We start from the raw sequence: 17,031 nt of genomic DNA, 5'->3' as shown, positions 1-17,031 counted from the left end.
GAGCCTATCATGAGGTTTTGCACGGACGGTGGCTGCTTGAGATAACCATAGATGATAAACACACTGGTTATGAACACACAGGTTACGGGTGGGAGGGTCGGGGGATTACTGGTCACTTAGGGGGATTAGGGAAGGGATAGTGTAGCCTGTTTTTTCTGTCAAAATAACAGTAAACAGTATTGCTTCCAGTCATTAGTATATTTGCTATTGAAATTTTCAAAATTAAGTTTTCATCTTTCGTTTATAATTTTTTCGCTTGACACCTGAAGTTCCCATGCATTTGCGGAATCAGAGAGGGTGTTGAGTTTTCAATTCTACCAGAGGGTGAGGTCCTTACATTGAAGAGTGACTTTATAATACAATGTTAACTTTCTTTACATTGAAGAGTGATCATGGCTTGTGCTTTTAGGACAATGACATCTGCCATCTACAGTACAGTATCTGCACCAACAGGGGAGTAACAGAGAATTACTGTCTCAAACACAACAGGCACATCTGATTCACAAACCAAGACAGACAAGCACCGATTTCTATAACATGTAGAACATCCGACACTGGTTTGTTCATTTTGTTTAACCAGTAAACCCCTTTAGGTGTGACACACCGGTTTTGTACGGAAAGTACAAGCCGTGTAAGACAGGACTATAAGGTTTGATCCACTCACATCGGCATGGACCCCTACTCTTTGTGATAAGTGTGTTGGGTTCTTTAACATGCTTGGGGTGTGGCTCTCCTCAAACACGGGCTTTACGTCCAACCCGAGAGGGTGTCCTGAGCCAAAGCTAGGTACTAATTTTCACCTGAGTTGAGTATAAAGCACCTTTCTCCACGGCACAGTATCAGGGCCTGCTACTGCCAGGGATTTGAACCCAGAAACTTTAGATTCTCAACTCGACAGCCCCAACCACAAGACCACCTTGTCCCCTTCTAGATTTTTATTCATTTCCTTCTTTCTACCTTCACCACCCTGAGCTGAAAACCCCTTTTGAAATGAAAACCCTGTTAGTCACGACAGGAGCGTACCCGATGTCTGCCCTGGTCTGTTCTGACAAGGTCATTATGTTCCGAGTCGTAAACGTCACATGTCGTTGGAGCGAGACAAAGGAGCGGAGAGAAGGCAGATGATCAGACACAGGCGGGACACGGGAGGCAGCGGTAGACACGCTTGCAAAAAAAGAAGGAAAGTGATCACGATCCAGTTTTGCTCATTGAACAGCTACTCTTCCATTGGTCGTGGCAGAGAAGACAGACGTTATGTACAGTATTTACAGGTTCATCGTACCAGATATTCCCTGCTCTTTTGGATAAGTACAACAAACAGCGGACCATGGCTTTACCTCAAGTCTTTAAACAACCCTTTCCAGTACGGCTGCTGGGTGAGGGACACAGCCGGGATTCAAACTCTAACCTCTTGGTCCAGACCAGGGCTGTCTCCAGGACCCGTCCCTCCGTCCCAGGACGGGAATTTGCTTGTTGGGACGGAAAAAAAATTTACCCTGTCTGTCCCAAAAGTCTGCACTCTATGACATAAAATTTGTGAAAATGTATTTTTGTAAGCCTAAAACAACAAAACTCAACAACATGAGCTCTCAACAATGATTGGGACGGAAACAAATTCAAAGCTGGAGAAAGCCCTGGTCCAGAGGCATAGGACTGCGCAGGCCTCACGCAGGGTAAACAACACAGGCAGGAACCTGTCACGTCGGATTCAGCGAGACAACACCAGGCAGTTTACAGGGACGGGAAATAAAACCGCAGCCCCCAAACCGCACGGGTCAGTCGTAAAACAGTCACATCAGATACAGGCAAAACAAGAAGGTGTAACAGCCAGGACAGTCTCGTCTACTGCCAGCCAGACAACACAGCAGGACAAACACAAAAAACACAAAAACAGCACAATTCAGCTGTAAAACAGTCAAATCAGATCCCAGCAAAATGAAAAGGTGTAGAAACCAGGGCTGTCCCGTTTACTGCCAGCCAGACAAAACAGGGCGATGGCAAAGGGGACGAACACACGAAAAACACAATTCAGCTGTAAAAATGTCAAATTAGATTGGTTTGAAACAAAGGAGACAAGATGTACAAGATACAATGTACATTTGGAAACTTCCAGTATTAGTCCCTGAGGGCAATGGAGAGGAAAAATATCTGTAACTGTTGTTCCACAAAGGACACCTTGAGAAGCACCTGTGGACACACCTGCAGTGGGACAGGTGTGATAATAACGTGGACTGACAGGTGTGATATGTGTTCTATAAGGCAGAGGTCGTTGAACCTGTAGATGGATGAGGTAACACCTGCAATGACCTCGGGTCACCCCACCAGCGAGTGAATGAAGTGTGAAGCCCGTTTTCACCCTGGCCTCTTGCTAAACTTTCATTCTAAAATGTCTGAGAGGCGGTGAAATAAGCTGGTGTGGCGTCAGGGTTTAATGGCCGCCTCACCAGCAGGACAGACACGAGTGTTCCTGTGGAGCCGGCGCCCTGCCCCCTGTTAACCTCCCTTCTTCCCAGCACCTCCCCGTTCCCCGAACACAAAGGGTCGGAATGAGCCAAGATTCCCGCGAATCTAGTCAGGCTGCGGAGGGGTTAGAGGTCAAGGGCACGGAGGCGCGACATTTAATGATGAGGTCGTCATTAGGGGAATTATGGGTAAGAGAGTCGGCCATCCAGGCTGTTCACCAGGTGTCAAGGTCACGTGAACGACCTTCACACACCTGCCCATTGTTCGTGGAGTGTTTTGTTGTAGATTACAAAGAATCAATCAATCAAAAAAAGTCCTAATGAACTAATCAATCCTCTTTGGAGTTACTTCAGGCTTTGACAAAGCTAAGATTGCCGTTGAAGTCAGGAGAGGAAAGCTGGAGAAGCACCAGGGTAAACTATAGAACAACTAAAATACTGTCTTCAAATTGGTCACAGTCTCTAAACGCACTCAATTCATTGTTGGGTTTGTCACCTTTCTGTCATTATAAAATTATATTTCCGTATTTTCTACTGGAGGGTTAACCTGTTGATTATTGATGACAAAAGGGTAGAAAAATCTCTGCATTTGCAGAGAGGGAAAGACACCACCAGTAATCAGCCAGGCTGCTGGCATCATATAAACTACAAGTTACTGTCAGGTCAGGGTCTCAGTCCTGCTGGCAAGGGTCACAGGTCAGGGTCTCAGTCCAGCTGGCAAGGGTCACAGCAGAGGCCAGGGCACAGTTACTGAGCATCTAACATAGTTACTGATGGATGTACCAAATACTCAGTATCTACTATAACTCCAGCTTAAGAAGGAAAAGACATAGTCATGACTTCAAGAGTTATATATCCAGGATTGAGGTTTGCTTACCCCAAGAACTGTCGTAGAGTGGAACTCGTTGCTACCAAGACAGTACAGTAGGAGCATCCTCATTAGATAGTTGTAAAAACAAGTTGCAACGCCTACAGTTAGATGTGCAAAGGTTGGATGTGACAGGTCGTTCAGTGTACTCAAAGAGGTTTAATACTTGGTTACTGTTACGCTAAAGGATGGTTATACCGGCTATGCAGATACAGATTCCTGGAGGAAAAAATACTGAACCATCCAACAGCCTGTAAAACAAGATGTTCACTTTTATGGTAAGTCCCCCAGACGGATAAAGTCATCCTTACCTTGTCTGGTGCGACCTTGTGCGAGAAGGGGCAGTCGTTGACGGGACACGTGCCGCGTAAGAACCTGGGAACACAACAACATGGAGGTCAGAGAGGGCAGCTTAGGTTGTGCATTAACAAGTCAGACACAGGTGTTTACCCTAATTATGAAAACTTATTCATGTACAGTACAGCCACATATTTCACGGAGAACAATTTATGGGTGCAAAAGAACAACAAGACGGAGGTCAGACGTCTAAGGTTGCACAATAATCAAGTCAGAAGCAGATGTCTGCCCTAATTATGAGCACTAATATTCATGAATATACACATTGTCACTGGAGAACAGTTTCTGTGTGCATGACAATGAAACAATGAACAGATACATATACAGACAATGAGTACAAAACATCAAGCAGGTTACAGGACAAAACTGTTCCCTTATCTTGTTTTTTCCAGGCACTGTTTCTGGGTTACATGCCACCAGGAACAGAGGAACTTTGCATACAGTCATGTATGTGTGTGCTGGGAAATGGGCTCGAACTTTAGGTACAAACTCATAGAATATTGGATATTTGTTTATATCATACCAAGTATGATATAACATTACATGGGATCTTTCCTGTTTTTTGTTTGTTTTGGTCATGAACCAAGACACCCCCACAGTAAGTTATCAGTCTAGCTGATAGATCTGGATGCATAAGAGTCTCCAGGTTGCCCACACTACAGGATAGCCAGGTTGCCCACACTACAGGATAGCCAGGTTGCCCACACTACAGGATAGCCAGGTTGCCCACACTACAGGATAGCCAGGTTGCCCACACTACAGGATAACCAGGCCTGCCACTGATTGATCCGATATCTGCAGCCGTAACTCACTTTTCATAACAATCCTGGCTGCCCCGGGACAGAGCTGTTTGTCAGCTGACTGCCCCGGGAAGGAGTCGTTTATCAGCGGGCCAGCTGGTTTGAATAATGGCTCGGCCCAGAAGACAGATCTGGTGGGCGATGTGGGAGTAAGCCTGTTTGAGCCAGGGCCAGCCCCCACCCATGGATCAACAAGTCGGACATCTGCTGAACGCTGCTGCCAGTTGGGAGCGTTTGCCGGGCCGGGAATCAGGCATGCGTCACACACGGAGGAGCACGGACAGGAGGGATGATTAATGGCTGGGTGGGGTTGCCTCTGATGTATTAATGGGAGTTTGATCAGGAAACAATGAACTGGACTGCACACTGCAGGGATGGTGGCTAGGTCAGGTACAGCCTTATGCTACAGATGCACACTGGAGATGGTGGCAGGTTCAAGTAGAGCTTTAGCAACAGCCTTAAACTAAAGATTGAAGATCACATTACAGTTACAAGATATCTGAAATTACTAATGCCAGTTAAGCAGTCTGTGTGATCAACATACTTTCATTTGATTTGATTTTGACTTTATTTGGAATGCCACAATACCGCACAAGTAGAGCACAGGCTGTGATTGCTGATATCACAGAGCACCTTGCACACAGCAAAACATACTGTACAACCGAAACAAAAAACTATGCAGTCTAAAAAGCGGCACAATAGATAGACAAACAGTCCATTCCATGCCTGTTACCCCCAGACCTGTGCCTGTACCCACGCACACACCCCACGGCTGACCCTGGGCCGAGTTTTACACCATCTATATTCATCCCACTGTGGCCAGTTGTGAGTCGTGCTAAGTACGGATCGCTCCCACAATGGCTCCAATCTCAGCACCATTACTGGAGCCATTTCCATATTTCTCCTCCCGCCGTAATGCCGGCCATTCAGGTGGGGAAGTGGCGGCTGCTAATGAAGGAAGGACCAGGTCCTCCCATAAAGATGGATCGGGAGGGGGGCAGGTATTGAGCCGGGGTAACGGGAGGCTTACTGGGGTCTGTGTTGAACCAATTACTACTCTGTCTCATGACGGGCTACCTTCATCACACCTGTTCACACACCTGTCCACACGCCTGTCCAGGTGACACCACAGGTAACAGTGTGAGCAGGGTGGGGTACTGAACACCACAGGTGAGAACAGAACTACGCTGAGGTGTTGTTCTGGTGGAAGTGCTTCAGTAGGATATTTTTGCCGGGTAGAATTTACGTGCCCAGGTGCCGATATTGGACAGCCGGTACTTACAACAAGCGTGAACGTCACATTAACTATTGACCAAACTTATAAGCCCCGCCACTAAGACGTAAGTAGGTGCTTTCATGGTTCTAATTGTGCCTTTAAGATATATTCTCACTCTAAGGTTTATTGAACAATATCGACACCATCGCAGATGACATTAATACTGACCTTCACCTCACGAAAACAAAACTTTTCTACAACTTTTTTTCTGGCTGAGGGGATTTCTCTCAGACCTACATTTCATACCACAGAAAACTGACACAAAATGACTCGGGCGGTTTGTATCTTTGAGTGAATATTTCTGCACATCCCATCAGACATGAAGGTCAATCTTCAATCTTTATAGACACCCCTGAAACTCTACACTTCAGCACACCTCACGTTTTTTCATTTCTCAGCAAACCCTCCTCCCTTGGAGGAATTTGTTTCAAAGCCATATCTTCTAAGAAGCCGGTTCTGAAGTTTCCCCAAATGGTTGATAAAAAAGGCAATCTAGAAGTCAATACATCTATTTTCCAGAATGTTAAAAAGCCCTAAGCTTGAAGCTTAGAAAAAAGGACAGTCACAGTTACATCTCTGTCCACTGCTGCCTACAGGTCCACTCAGACCATCTGTCCTGTCGTGGGTATTGAGCTGGATATTGGCTGTGTACAAAAAACTTGTCAAGAATCTATATGACAAGATACCCAGGAAGTTCAGCCTTGAATGCAGGACTTGTCACAGACAGTACCGTGTCTGCTCTGCTCCTGTGTAAGACAGATGCCCGGTCTGTCCCGGGTATTGACCAGGATATTGACTGCCATGTTCACTAAGCCGTCAGGATTGTCCCGGCCCGTGTTCCATGTTCCTGCTGTTGTAGGGAACTATTAAACCCATCCCTCTCCTTCAGCGGCTGCAGGGCAGGACACTTATCTTACCTGCTGGGGGGGGGGGATGTCAGGCAGGAAACACTGGGAATATGTCGGAGTACAAACACTGAGAGCTGCTTATAGTAGAAAAGTACCAAGAATTAAAAGATACTAGAAAAGTGCGGAGAAATGTATAACTAGAGACGTGCCCAGAAATGCAGAACTAGAAAAATGCCCAAAAATGTATACCTGGAAAAGTCCCCAGGAATGCAGAACTAGAAAAGTGACCAAAAGTAGCTGCATTAGAGATGCAACCAGGGATGCCAAGCAAAGAAAAATCACCAAGAGGTGCTGGGCTAGAGATAAACCTCTGAGTACACAAATCTCTGCCACTAAGTGTGAAGGAAAGTGTAGTTATACAGATGTACATGCCATCAACTGACTCTTCAACTCACAGTTCATCAATGTTGACTGTTCTTTAGTCTGAGAAACAGGCTACTTTGTTGGACAGGCCCACAGGCAGACAGCACCTGATTATGTGGAGGGAGACTTGACCTTTCTAACTACCTCCTTCATCAGTCCCAAGGAGAGAAGAGACCAGTTTTCCATCCCTGCTGCACCCTCACTAACAGCAGCCTGTTCAGCACCACAGACAGGACAGCTGCGCTGATTTGTGAAGCCGACACTCAGGCCGCCTCAGCTAACACTGTGGGCAGGTTTTATGCATTTTTCAATGTAGTTAAATATTTGGGCTTGGGTTTCCTTCAAGATCCCAGAAATAATTTTATTTTTCATTAGAAAACCATTCCATTTAAACCTGAATATGTTAGTAGGAGTAATTTTGCAGCTTTTGTAACGGAAAGCTGCTGCTCAATTAGAATATTTCAATCTGCCATTCATTTTATTACTTTCTTTTATGAAGTCATTATAATCCATAAATTCCTTTATCACAAGATCATACTCCAGAATTCCGGGGTAAAAACAAGCCACGGTTGGTCGGCTCATGCTATCAGACCTGGTCTGGACGTTTTGTTGTCGCCGGGGGTCAAACGTTCCTCGGCTGTGACTCTGGCTTATTTCTGGGCCCTTATCACACCTGTCTGTCGGTGCTATCTGTGGTCAGTGGGCAGCGTCCGACCGCGAACGGGCAGGCGTGGGTCATTACGGTTACTGAGCTATTGATAAACTGTATCTGGACAGGAGAGTGCACAAAGGGAAATGAAAAATGCATGTCAGTCAGGTTTTAGCTTACAAAACATCTCCCAATGGTTGTAAATCAAAGAATAGAAGCTATCTACAGTGTGATTGGGCTAGATGTTAACCCAGCGAAGTCCTCAGCTCCTTTTGACAAGTATCATGAACAGTGGACCACAATTCAAGTCCCATCGTAAGGACAGCAACCTTTCCAGTCGACATGTAAAACAAATGTTTGGAGTTTATAGCTTAATGGCCCATGTGATGTAGAAGATTTATGTAGTGGGAAACAACACCAGTTAACCATCATCCGAGATAGAACTCCAACCCCACAGCTTTGTAACAACTCACAACATTTACAAACTACAGAGTTTCCTGTCACCAAAAGACGACCATAAGCTCACTAAGACAAAAATGAATAGAGCTAATCCCATGTCAATCCCGAGATTACTGCAGTCTTATCTGCTGGGCAGTTGTGGCTTCTATATCAGGGCTGATATCTTTGTACAACCATAACAACCCCCCCACGCCTGAGTGGACCTGTCCCCCCAGGTGGGTCGTACCACTTCAGGTGTGACCCCGCCAGTCCTGATAACACCTGCGGTAGATGATGGTTCAGCCCATTTACCCAAGGATGGCCGCTATCTTGATGTCCGAGTGGTCAGTGCTATGGATCTGGTCCGGCTGGATTGGCCCGTACCCCCGGGTCACGGCGAACGCTACGGTGGCGGGTTTCCCCGCCGATCGCGCGGGCAGATAGACCTTCCCGCGCCCTAAAGTGGTGCCTGTTTACGAGATGTGATATTTGATCTGTCGGGAGGAATCTGGCGAATCAGAGAAGCGGCGACTGGAAACCGCACATCTTCCACAGCTGTAGATAGAGTCCAGCAGATCCAGCACCAGGGACAGGACCATGGCTCCAGGCAGGGCCTGACACACTACACATACAGCTGGGTATCTTACAGGATCATGTGTTGTTATGGTCCTGCCTGTGTTGAGGTTTCAGATCATTCTTTCCTCCGTGGTCGTGTGGAAAGTCCTCTCTACCAGTTCCTTGCTTCACAAATGTCAAGGACCTCTCAGGTTATGGGCCGACTCAGGATGTGACTCCAAGAACATTCTGCAGCCGAATAAATGTATACAAAAGCGTTTGATGTCGAAAGCTTTATGCAGTTGCAACCCCAACACAAAAGTAAAACCAAACGTTTCTTCAAGACCCTGAAAGTCTGCTGAATAAAGATTAACCTACTCCCTGCTACCTAACCTGGTAAAATATACAGATATGGTACCAAATGGCAACCTTTGCTGACTGAAGATTAAATGAAGAGGACATTTTGTAATTGATAGATGAAGTATTGAAAACTAAGTTTGAATGCAGAAAAGTAGAGAGCAACAGTGTTTTCTGCTCCTAGCCAATTCTGCTTGTAAGTCAGATAATGTCATGATCTCAATGTGTTAAACAGTCAACATTGGCATGAACAATTCTTGTACTTTCTTCAACTTTGGTAGCCTGGGTGCCATCCGATTACTATCGAGCTCCTACACTTGCTACCCAGACAATGTTTTCAGGGTAGGGAGTGCAGGAGCCACGGTAGTAAACGGATGGCACCCAGGCTACAACTTTGGTCCATGAATAACAACTTTTGTTGATCTCCTTCACATCTTAGTAAGACCCGGTCTGGCAGCTACATGACTGTAGTTCTCCTGATATGATTTAACGAGAAGAAACAGTCCAACTTTCGCTCAATAAAACCCTGTGAAGAGACCAGCCGCTGTCAGGAGAACATCGGTCCCATCCGTTATCATTTGTCATCTCCCCATCCGGGCAGTTTTGTCTGTACAGGACATGTGGAGGCTGCGATGGGGGTGATAGTGAGTTGTTCTACAGGCATCGGGGCTGATATCAGGGCAGTTCTGTCTGTACAGGACACTGTGATGGGGGTGATAGTGAGTTGTTCTACAGGCATCTGGGCTGATATCAGGGCAGTTCTGCTGTTTAACCAGCAGACAGACGTTATCATCCCCCATCACCCTGCTGAGGAGGGCCGAGGAGTCTGACAGGTGGAAATTGGTTGGGCAGCAGTTTGGGTGTGTCAGTCTGGGGTGCTGTTCCTCCACAGTGGGTTTGGAGTCTCTGTAGGCACTTAGATGTTGAAGTTTTTGAAAGGCTTGGGTGAAGTTTTTGAAGGCTCGACAGGTTTGGGTGAAGTTTTTGAAGGCTTGACAGGTTTGGGTAAAGTTTTTGAAGGCTTGACAGGCTTGGGTGAAGTTTTTGAAGGCTCGACAGGTTTGGGTGAAGTTTTTGAAGGCTTGACAGGCTTGGGTGAAGTTTTTGAAGGCTTGACAGGCTTGGGTGGAGTTTTTGAAGGCTTGACAGGTTTGGGTAAAGTTTTTGAAGGATTTGACAGGCTTGGGTGAAGTTTTTGAAGGCTTGACAGGTTTGGGTAAAGTTTTTGAAGGCTTGACAGGCTTGGGTGAAGTTTTTGAAGGCTTGACAGGCTTGGGTGGAGTTTTTGAAGGCTTGACAGGTTTGGGTAAAGTTTTTGAAGGATTGACAGGTTTGGGTGAAGTTTTTGAAGGCTTGACAGGTTTGGGTAAAGTTTTTGAAGGCTTGGCAGGTTTGGGTGAAGTTTTTGAAGGCTCGACAGGCTTGGGTAAAGTTTTTGAAGGATTTGACAGGCTTGGGTAAAGTTTTTCAAGGCTTGAAAGGTTTGGGTAAAGTTTTTGAAGACTTGACAGGTTTGGGTGAAGTTTTTGAAGACTTGACAGGTTTGGGTGAAGTTTTTGAAGACTTGACAGGTTTGGGTGAAGTTTTTGAAGACTTGACAGGTTTGGGTGAAGTTTTTGAATGGTTGACGGGTTTGGGTAAAGTTTTTGAATGGTTGACAGGTTTGGGTGAAGTTTTTGAAGCCTCGACAGGTTTGGGTAAAGTTTTTGAATGGTTGACAGGCTTGGGTGAAGTTTTTAAAGGCTTGGCAGGTTTGGGTAAAGTTTCTGAAGGCTTGACAGGTTTGGGTAAAGTTTTTGAAGGCTTGGCAGGTTTGGGTGAAGTTTGTTAGATTTACCTTGCTGAAGTAGCAAGTTACTTGTAATGCATAATGCGATGCATGTGATGGCTTTTGGCAAGTACTCAAGAGAATGGCCATGGCCATAAAGATTAACTTGCTTAAACTTACTTTTCTTACACATCTGGACATTGAGGAAGCATCTTGGTAGACTCTTGCTTTTTCTTCAGTATATCATAATGATTGTTTCCCATTGTACATGTTTTCACTAGATATTTAAACAAACTCTAATAAGTAATATAGCCTCCCGCCAGTTTCTATGTATAAAACAGGAATTACTTCAAATTTATCGATAACAGAGTGAAACATACTGTTCTCAGTACGATATAGTGCAGTGTTTTGTATGAAATAGTAGGATGTCTTGTCTGTGATTCCGCCTGTTCGTTAATAGATCTTTATTAATGAAGCCGTAACGAGCAGAGCTATCTGCACAGCCTGCACCTCGCCACAAACCCGCCCGACATCCATCAGTCCCTAAGTGGTGCCGCTAATAAAAGTGTGAATCTGTCACAGCTGACATTTTAAACGAGCCGGCAGCCCCTAATCCTTCACGGGTCCACAAACGAGCCGGCAGCCCCTAATCCTTTACGGGTCCACAAACGAGCCGTAATCTGCCGTCGAGGCTGAGCCTGCTGACGACGGCACATTCCGCCGCGTGCCGGAGTCGGGCTGCCAGGGTTGATTACTGCGGGGGACAATATTAGTGGGTGGCATTATAGGGACCCGGGGGACATCTTAGCACAGGGGCTGCCATTTCCTTATAGCAGGGACTGGAACACAGTCAGCTGTGTAGTGTACAGGTAGATGGTAGACGTGCTCAGTACTGGCAAGGAACACACACCTGTGTAGTGTATAGGTAAACCGGCTCAGTACAGGTAAGGAATGCACACCTGTGTAGAACAAACACCTGTGTAGTATACACATGTATAGTGGTGTGGATCTAAACCCGAGTTTAGGTTTAGGTTCGGACTCGAGTCCAGAGGTTTAGGTTCAGGTCCGGACTTGAAAGTCCGGACCTGAACAATAATTTTGGAATATTTGTTTGTGTTACATGTAAAATTGCATATTGGCAGATATTTTACATGTAATTTGAAAACTATATATACGGAATTATATACAGGCAGTAATTAACACAAAAGTTCAGTTATAAACACAAAAACAGCAATGTTTTAATATTTTTCTAGTGCAAATTTCACGATTTAAGGAAGGTTTAAGATGGTTTAAAACAAAAAGGAGTGTATGAGTGAGAGAATTTTTTTTCAAGTCCGGACTTGTTTCCAGACGTTTAGGTTTTTTTGGACTTGAACCTAAACGTTTTACAAGTCCGGAACCGGTCCGGCCGGACCGATCCGCACCACTACACATGTAGGTAAGAGAACCTGCTCAGTGCAGGTAACGCAACAATATACCTCAGTGGAAATCTTCTGGTCACCAATTCCTGTGGAACTTGTGAGAAATCTGAATCAAAAGTTTCTACTGATGTCCTACAAAACCATTTGTAATAGAAGTTCATATTCGTGCCAACTCCCCCAGATATGACATTAACTCGTGCCACACAATACTTGTCTATTAGAGGCAACAGATCCACAGATTTGATGAAGGAATGAGGACTTTCATCGTAACTTTGCACCCAACAGAGTAAGTACATGTCACTGAGAAATAGTAAACGTACATATAGACCATGAACAATATTTCATAATGATATTAAGATAAAGGATTTCTAGAACAAGATTTTCAAACACACCAAGACTGGACAGTGGGAGTTGATGAAGACTTGTGTCCGCCTCCTTAACTGACCCCGCCCGGAGGGTGTCCAGTAAAGATGTTGACCTGTCATCTTCCATCAAACTTGCAGGAGGGACAATAAAGCCGCGGTGATGACTCCTGGCAGGCTGCCACCGGATACCCGGGCTCCGACATGGGACATAAACCTGTCGTTTCCGCGACGACAACCGATCATCGCGACGTCGACATCAATCACCGCGATAATCCCGCCATCTTCCCCATCGATTTTACTCTTCTAGGCAATAATTTCCCACAATCAGATGTTCAAAAAGATCTATAAGATGTAAAAATATGTCAAGCGGACAAGTCTGTCAAAACTGCGATAAACGCCAATCAGAATATGACAGTAAAACTTGAACTCCCTTCAGCACGTACAACCTCACAGTGTGGTCAAGATGTTTTTCTTTAACTTTCGTCCCTTTACTATAAACACGAGCCAACACTGAGGAGTTCCATGATTTCATCCTTTAGATTTGTGGCCTCTCTTCACTTTATCATGTCTTTTGACAAGTATTGCATCCTAAAGTTTCAGTTCCAAGAGTCGAACTTTCCTCAAGTTTTGTGTAATAAATCTTTTTTCCTTAGTCTGGTCAAAGTTTCAGACTTCTGTTACTTGTTGCCAGTTTGTGTGACACTGTAAGTATAAGACTTTTCCCTTTTGTGATGCTGTAAGATGTTTACCTGTTCCTCTCAATGTGAGACTTTTCCCTTACATTGCAACGATGTAAGATTCTGTGAGACTTTTCCTTCATGTTTTGACGCTGCTAGAAGCTAAAACACTTTCCCTCCATGTCGCGACACTGTAAGAAGTGCTGTACGACATGACATGAGGTTCACGCCCGTGACCCTGGCAGCCGTGCCCATCCATGTATCACTTGTTGACGACTGCAATACTTCACGTCGAATCAACCCCGCCCGCCACACGCTCGATCAATCATGCGGCGCGGCCTGGCACCGCCGCCGCCTTGTTAGCCCGTATCGAGAGCGGGGGCGGCGTAAACGGACGGTGGGGAGACCCCGGACTGGTTAGCCGAACGCCCGACATGCCGGGTCATGCATCACATGGTGACCACAGCAATACTTCTCCGCCTGTTACATGCACCCTGCCACCACTGGACTGTAGAACATTAATCAGTACAGCCCTGGTACAGAACTTCCCACACTAACCCTAACCCTGCCTGTTACATGCACCCTGCCACCACTGGACTGTAGAACATTAATCAGTACAGAACTTTCCACACTAACCCTAACCCTGCCTGTTACATGCACCCTGCCACCACTGGACTGTAGAACATTAATCAGTACAGAACTTTCCACACTAACCCTAACCCTGCCTGTTACATGCACCCTGCCACCACTGGACTGTAGAACATTAATCAGTACAGAACTTTCCACACTAACCCTAACCCTGCCTGTTACATGCACCCTGCCACCACTGGACTGTAGAACATTAATCAGTACAGAACTTTCCACACTAACCCTAACCCTGCCTGTTACATGCACCCTGCCACCACTGGACTGTAGAACATTAATCAGTACAGAACTTTCCACACTAACCCTAACCCTGTCTGTTACATGCACCCTGCCACCACTGGACTGTAGAACATTAATCAGTACAGAACTTTCCACACTAACCCTAACCCTGCCTGTTACATGCACCCTGCCACCACTGGACTGTAGAACATTAATCAGTACAGAACTTTCCACACTAACCCTAACCCTGCCTGTTACATGCACCCTGCCACCACTGGACTGTAGAACATTAATCAGTACTGCCGGGTACAGAACTTTCCACACTAACCCTAACCCTGCCTGTTACATGCACCCTGCCACCACTGGACTGTAGAACATTAATCAGTACAGAACTTTCCACACTAACCCTAACCCTGCCTGTTACATGTACCCTGCCACCACTGGACTGTAGAACATTAATCAGTACAGAACTTTCCACACTAACCCTAACCCTGCCTGTTACATGCACCCTGCCACCACTGGACTGTAGAACATTAATCAGTACTTGGTACAGAACTTTCCACACTAACCCTAACCCTGCCTCTTACATGTACCCTGCCACCACTGGACTGTAGAACATTAATCAGTACTTGGTACAGAAATTTCCATCTACCATCTCTATAAGCATGGATCAGAATGGGGGCAGCAGACCCGGGTACAGAACTTTTTACATAACAGTCACTCACTTATCGATGACAGGCAGAAAATACACACAGATCCTGCTGTAACCTTCCAGAATCACACACAAGTCCTGCTGCCACACTGGCACATTACAAAACATCAAAATTGATAGAAAGTGTTTGTGAGACATTGTACAGAATTCATCTAACTAGATAAGTAAAACATATATTTGTCTTACTGAAACACTATCAGTCACTGGCCATGACAAAAAAAAGAAATCATTGTATGTACTGTGTGCATATAAGCCCAATATACTGGGGGAGCACAATGAAAGGTGGAACCATGGATTGATAACAATATCCAAATTAAAGGTGTCTTTCCAGTTATGCATGTACAAAAGTGACAACCACAGGGAGTCACACTCCTGATCTTCTACATGACATTGTGTAGTCCATAAGCAGGGTTGGTGACCACTGGACAATCCCTTCTACCACAAAGGATAGTCACTAAGGCATCGAAATTGCACCAGTCTAGCTATAACCCAGCCCGACTCGCCGGACACGGCACAGGACAGGTGTAGTGGGACACGGGAGGGTTGGGAGAATTGATCAGGTGTAGTGGGACCTGGGAGGCAGGTTGGGAGAATTGATATTGACAAACACGGACGTCAGGCCTGTCTGCATCCATCAAACCCCGATATTCCACATTACCGCCGGGGAAATTGATGCGAAGATGTCGTTATTAATCTGCCTCCAGCCGGTCCGAGCCACGGCTGACCACAAGTCAGGTCTGCTCAGAGAGATCCAAGGAACTGTCAGACTGGACACAACGTGCGTCACCGGGGTACTGTACATTTAGAAACTTTTGTAGTGGCTTGACATTCACGGGTTTTGCAGTTACCTCGCATTCATGACACTGAGAATATGCACTTACAATGTATTACTACTGAACTACAAAATTGTTTCACCAACAAATTCAAAACACTGCAAAAGCCACATTTTTCCTCCTACCGCCAAATCAAACCACCACGAAAGTAAATGAATGGACAGTGTACCTTGCCTATCTCTTCAAAAGTCATGACGATAAAACTAACCCTTATGGTAAGAAACCATTCTGATTTGCTGAATCTAAATTACTTCTACCTCATAAGTCATAGAAAGACGGTGCCAGTAGAACACCATCATACACCTCAATGCCTTTCCTTGACTCTTCTATCAACCTTCTCCCTGCTACCTACCTCCTTTAACCAATACAAACCTCGTGCCAAAAGACTACCTCAGAAGGAATAGCAGGGCTCAAAATTCATTTTTGGAAATAGGTGCACTGGTGCACCCAACCCAAAAAATTTGGTGCACGGAAAGAATTTTGGGTGCACCACATAGAATAAAGTTGAATGTCAGCAAAACATAATTACAATGTTTAACGCTCTTAAGAACTTCAATCTGTAATTCTATAGCTAACCTTAAAATTTCAAACAAGTGATACATTAAATAAAAAGGTTATATAACTTTTTCTGATACTTACATTTCAGGAATATTCTGTATACTTAGTGTACGATAGTACCCTTATCCTATAGCCTACAAAAATATCTAGGTGCACCGGTGCACCCACAGTCAAAAATTAGGTGCACAGCTCCAATTTTGGGTGCACACAGGTGCACATGCACCCACTATTTCGAGCCCTGAATAGGTTTAAGAGGCTTGTGCTAAATGTATCAAGAACTTTCCTGTCTTAAAGACATTCGAATCTTGAAGGAACATTACACAATGCCAGTGACAACTTAGTTAGTAACATCAGTATAGTCTAGGTTTCTCCATCCATTGAAAATATACCAGCATGATATCCAAACGATTCATTCTTACTCACTAAATGTTTGTTCATCTCATCCCCCTGAGAAACGTATCATGGCAGCTGACACTGATCAATGTTTAATGAAGAGCTCCATATTTCATCTCTGCTGTCACAGCTGTCAGGAGTCATCACATTGCAGGGTTCACCAGTATGGAGAGAAAAACTCATGTTTACTCTGTAATAATGGAGCACAAACAACTCACACAACAGGAAAACTGTTCTGTAGCTGTACTGTACAGGCAGAATAACTCATGTTTACTCTGTTATAATGGAGCACAAACAACTTACACAACAGGAAAACAGTTCTGTGGCTGTTCTGTATGAGGAGGATAACTCACTTTTACTCTAGTCTTGCAATAATGGAGTACCCGGGCAAACAATTTACACACCCG

The 17,031-nt window shown here is 45.1% G+C and overlaps 1 protein-coding gene across 1 annotated transcript in view; it reads right to left on the bottom strand.

Annotated features, from left to right (window-relative positions):
* LOC136438293 (zinc finger CCCH domain-containing protein 3-like) overlaps window positions 1-17,031 on the bottom strand; it is a 65,738-nt gene that overhangs the window by 24,319 nt on the left and 24,388 nt on the right. Inside the window, exon 10 of the mRNA XM_066433055.1 lies at window positions 3,642-3,705. Coding sequence (XP_066289152.1) covers window positions 3,642-3,705 — 64 coding nt within the window. The remainder of the gene's footprint in view (window positions 1-3,641; window positions 3,706-17,031) is intronic.

Source organism: Branchiostoma lanceolatum, chromosome 7, assembly GCF_035083965.1.
Source record: "Branchiostoma lanceolatum isolate klBraLanc5 chromosome 7, klBraLanc5.hap2, whole genome shotgun sequence".
Lineage (NCBI taxonomy): Eukaryota > Metazoa > Chordata > Leptocardii > Amphioxiformes > Branchiostomatidae > Branchiostoma > Branchiostoma lanceolatum.
The sequence above is the reverse complement of the archived record's forward strand: the minus strand, read 5'-3'. Positions and strand labels throughout refer to the sequence as shown.